Source organism: Penaeus chinensis, chromosome 15, assembly GCF_019202785.1.
Source record: "Penaeus chinensis breed Huanghai No. 1 chromosome 15, ASM1920278v2, whole genome shotgun sequence".
NCBI lineage: Eukaryota > Metazoa > Arthropoda > Malacostraca > Decapoda > Penaeidae > Penaeus > Penaeus chinensis.
Window position 1 is genome coordinate 542016 of NC_061833.1, and position 5000 is coordinate 547015.

Here is a 5000-nt window from a genome sequence, read left to right on the forward strand (position 1 = left end):
AAATTACTGTCTGATATTTCACCACAAATGTATCTAAGTTTCCTTTTAGTTTTGCTGAAATTTTGGTGTATTCACCCATGGTGTATGTATTATACTAACATAAACTTGTTCTTTTAAACTTTTTTTTTTGAATACGCATTTTTTGTTCTAAGCTTATGTTCTAAGAGGATAAAAGCTGGTTTACATGTTAGTTTAACAGCTGTTTGTCCATTATATGAGTACCAGTAGAAAGAAATTCTAACCTAACATCAGGTTGATATTGAAAAGACTTACTGGATGAGTAATGAAGACAGAAAATCAGATTGTATCAGATTGTATCAGTTTAGTATAGGATGTATATTTTTGACAAGCAGGTATCGGAGCTTTCTTGTGTTTGATTCGTACATCTTATGCTGTTTCTTATAAGTGTTGTTTTTATTATTTATGGAAAACCGATTTGGTTTGCAAAATGTAATGTTTCCAGCCTGGAATTTGCCTGTTACCCAAACAATTTCAGCTGATATTTGGTGCCTTTATCTCACTTGTTTTCAACCATTTTGAGTAATAAAACAATTTGTTTCCTGTTTTCATTGGTTTTACAGTGCTTGTGTAAGGTTCTATATTTTTCTGCAATTACTGCATGAGTCCTAAGCTATTCATATAGTGATAGGTTACATTGTGGTGCAAAAAAAATTCTACTGTAAACTTATTCACAATGCAATATTCACAATGCAATATATAATGTTTCTGACCTATTGTTAGGGATATTATTTAATAAATGTGTACATTTCTGTTAGATTACAAATCAGATTGGTACTTCATCTAGTCTATTTCAAATATGATATCCATTGTTAGTCCTTTCATGTTATTTGTATATAATACCAATAATAATCAATAATTTTTTTATTTAAAATTTAATCAAGCAATTAAAAGGGTTCTTAATATTATTTTAATTATTAGTAGTAGTATTGGTGTTATTGTTTTTTATTGTCATTATTATTGTTATTGTTGCTGTTGTTGTTTTTATTGTTGTTATTATCATTATTATTATTATTGTTATTGTTGTTATTATTATTATTGTTATTATTATTATTGTCATTATTATATTATTATTATTATTATATTATTATTATTATATTATTATTATCAAATTATTATTATTATATTATCATATATTATTATTATTATTATTATTATTATTATTATTATTGCTATTGCTATTGCTATTGCTATTGTTATTGTTATTGTTATTGTTATTGTTATTGTTGTTGTTGTTGTTGTTGTTGTTGTTGTTGTTGTTGTTGTTGTTGTTGTTGTTGTTGTTGTTGTTGTTGTTGTTGTTGTTATTATTATTGTTAATGTTATTGTTTTTATTATTATTATTATTATTATTATTATTATTATTAATATTAATATTATTATTATTGTTATTATTATTATTATTATTATTATTATTATTATTATTATTATCATTATCATTATCATTATCATTATCATTATCATTATCATTATCATTATCATTATTATTATTATTATTATTATTATTATTATTATTATTATTATTATTATTATTATTATTATTATTATTATTATTATTATTATTATTATTATTTTTTTTTACATTTTATTACTATCATCATTATTGTTACTGTTTTTATTACTGTATTGTTTCTTTTTTGATATTCATAGATATTCCCTTCAACAGACATAAGAGATGCTGTCCCCAAATGTCCCTGAGTTCGTTCCAAGAGGAATGCAACCCACAGGCCCAACCGGAGGATATGAGCGGACTATTCCACCTGCGGTTGAAAGGCTCCATACAAGCCAGAGCTCCATTCAGACAATCAGAGCAGAGAGAAAGGAGGAGGATTGGCAGCGGAGACAAGTGCAGAATGCCTCTTCGCTAGAACCAGAGAGAAGGGATTCAAAAGAGTCTTTTGGTGGTAAGAAGGGGGGAGGCTCGAACAGGGGCAGGCATGGGTCATATAGTTCTTACACAAGAGATAGAGACAGTTTTCGAAGCTATGACAACTGGAGGCAGAGAGTGGATGAAAATCCAACTGACAGACAAGGTTCTTATTTCAAGAGCACAAGGAGACCCACCAAGGGTGATTCAGAAGGAGACTGCAACAAAAATAGGAGTCAACATGGAAAACAGCGTCCCTGGAAGCAGAAAGGTGAAAGTCAAGAAAGGGAGAATGTCCAGAACAAAGAAGGAAAGAAAACTGTGGGGAGAGGGAAGAACATAGCCTTAGGGCCAACCCATGCCACAGAGACCCAGTCCCCTTCATATTGCAAGCCAGGTGTCAGTTATGGTAAAATCCTTGCTGGTGATTTTGCTTGGGGAGGAAAGACTTCACTGGTTGGAGATGGAGGTAATCACCCGAAAACGTCTAATGACTCAGGCTTGATCTCAAATGGCCAGCAAGAAGAGCAATGGCCTTCCCTCCCTGGTTTCCATACCAGGGCACTGGCCAAAGGGGAGAGGGTAGAGGCTGAAAGTCCCAGAGGCAGAGAGACTTCTCTTGCACAGGATGGAGCTATGGTAGACAGCATGAAAGATTCAGCTATAAAAGAAAGTAATACAATTGGGAAGGAGGCAGTGGAAGTAACCAGGGTAGAAAAGGAAGATTTGTCATGGGGAAAGTTGACATCTAGTGATGAGAAAAAGGTTGGTGAAAAGGATGATGAAAGACAAACAGAAAATGCTATTGTCTGTGAAATTAGAAGAAATGAGAATGCAGTAAAGGAGGGTCATACAGGCCAAAGACATGATTCCCTGGATTTAAAGCCAGTTCCTAGAGAAGGAGAGAAAAAATACACAAACAGATCTCCAAGAGGAAAGGTCACAAACAGCCAACAGCCAGAGGAAAAGGAAGATGGGAACTTTGAATGGCAGGTTAAAAGAGATCGTCGGAAACAAGTGAAACCTCAGGAAGAGACAACAAAGTTGAGTGTTTTAGTGCAGCAGCAGAAAGGAGTGAAAAATAGGAAAGGCAAAGCTGATGTCAACCCTAGTTTTGCAAAGGGGAAAGCAGTATCTAAGAGTGAAACCAAGTCAACAAATCAACACACTATGAAAAATAAGCCTCATGTAATTGCAACATCTGCTAATAAGATTAACAGAAAAATGAAGCAAAATCCTCCAGGGCAACAAGATCAGTCAGCTGTGGAAGGACCTGGTGTTTCATCTCTTGCTGATAAAGCTTCTGCCAAGAATAATGGTTCTGTGCCAGTAGATGCTAAGAAACCCATCACTTCGGAAAAAGATTCATCTAAGCTGAAAGCAAAGAAACTTAAAAAGAAGGAAGAGAAGATGAAAATTAGAGAGCAACAGATCCGGAAAGCTCAAGAGATGATGAAGAAAGACTCTAAGCTCTCAATGATAACAAAGGCCTTCTTAGAATCAGCTGCCTACACTGGCAGTGGTGGGCAGACATCAAGAATGTCAAAAACAGCTGGCCAGAGCCTCTTTGAGAATTTCCCCAGTCTGGGTGAACAGAGCCCATACATTGTAAAAAGAAATGTTAAAGGTAATGTCGTGCCTCCAGCTACTAGTAAAAGTGGTTCTCATGAGGATTCCAGGGAGAGGAAGAAACCAAGAAACCCATCAGTTCCTCTGGCAAGTCAAGCCAGTGGAAGTGGGACAGCCAGTGGAAGCATAACTTCCCCTTCTGTTTCAAGCTACTCTGGGGTGCTCTTGGCCTCACCCAGGAGAGCTGCAGAATCTCAGTCTCGCGCCATGGACGACAGTCAAGTCAAGGACACGAGGAATGTGGTGGCACAGAAGAAAAAGGTCAAGACTAGGGACCGCATTGAACTGGACCTCATGTGTGCAGCGCTTGAGTCCAAGAAGAGAAAAGAAAAGGAACTCTCTGATAAGATCCTCATGTCGGAGTTGCATGTGAGAATTTTGTTTTGTTGACTGTTTTATTAAATATATATATATTTTTTTTTTACTGAATTATGAATATATTTGGATTAGAATTGACTAATGCACGATTTACTGTACTTTTCTTCTTTTTTTTCTTTATGATTGCTTTGTCTTACAGCCTGGATTAGAGAAGCCCAAGAGAAGTATGGAAACTCATACAGTTATCAAAGGCTCGAAAAATGCCTTTGCTGGTCATCTCAGAGCCAAGGTAAATGCACATATATGTTATAGTCAAATATGTAGTCAAGTTTATTTGATCTTGATCAGATTTTCCCCTTAGAAAATACAGTGATAGTCATTGTGATCTAAAATTAGTAAACTATGTCTTTTGTGGGTTTTTTATATTAGTGGATTTAACAATGGATAGGAAAAGTTACTTTCCACTCACACAATCAACCTTATGACACATGCCCAATTTAGCAGAATTGTGAGACTAACCCACTCACCATACCACCAATCAGATGCACGCACTCGCACACACACACGCACACGCACACGCACACGCACACGCACACGCACACGCACACGCACACGCACACGCACACGCACACGCACACGCACACGCACACGCACACACACACACACACACACACACACACACACACACACACACACACACACACACACACACACACACACACACACACACATGTATGCACACATATATACACCAACATACACATATATGCAGACATATATACATGCACACACTCACACACATACTTGGACATACCCCCTGCACATGTGCATATCCCATACCCGTATCCATACCAGTATCCATACCCATACCCATACCCACATCTATACCCACATCTATACCCACATCCACACCCACATCCACACCTACGTCTACTCCCACACCCATACTCATACTTACACCCCCATGTACACCCATACCCACAGCTTCCCACACCCACCCACACCCATCCAAACTCACCCAAACTCACCTACACTCACACCTACACTTACACCTACACTTACACATGCACTCACATCTACACCCACACATTCATCCCCATATACATCTATACCTACACCCACACCTACACCCACACCTGCAAATACATCACATGCACACACATGCTTT

At 36.8% G+C, this 5000-nt stretch overlaps 1 protein-coding gene and 1 pseudogene across 2 annotated transcripts in view; one reads left to right on the forward strand and one right to left on the reverse strand.

Annotated features, from left to right (window-relative positions):
• LOC125032689 overlaps positions 1-1688 on the reverse strand; it is a 15526-nt pseudogene extending 13838 nt beyond the window's left edge.
• Positions 1-5000, forward strand: part of LOC125032983 (microtubule-associated protein futsch-like) — a 13134-nt gene that overhangs the window by 1040 nt on the left and 7094 nt on the right. For both annotated transcript variants that reach the window (XM_047624424.1, XM_047624425.1), the window contains exons 2-3: positions 1685-3883; positions 4032-4121. In XM_047624424.1, the coding sequence (XP_047480380.1) occupies positions 1694-3883; positions 4032-4121 (2280 nt within the window). In that variant the 5' untranslated portion in view covers positions 1685-1693. The remainder of the gene's footprint in view (positions 1-1684; positions 3884-4031; positions 4122-5000) is intronic.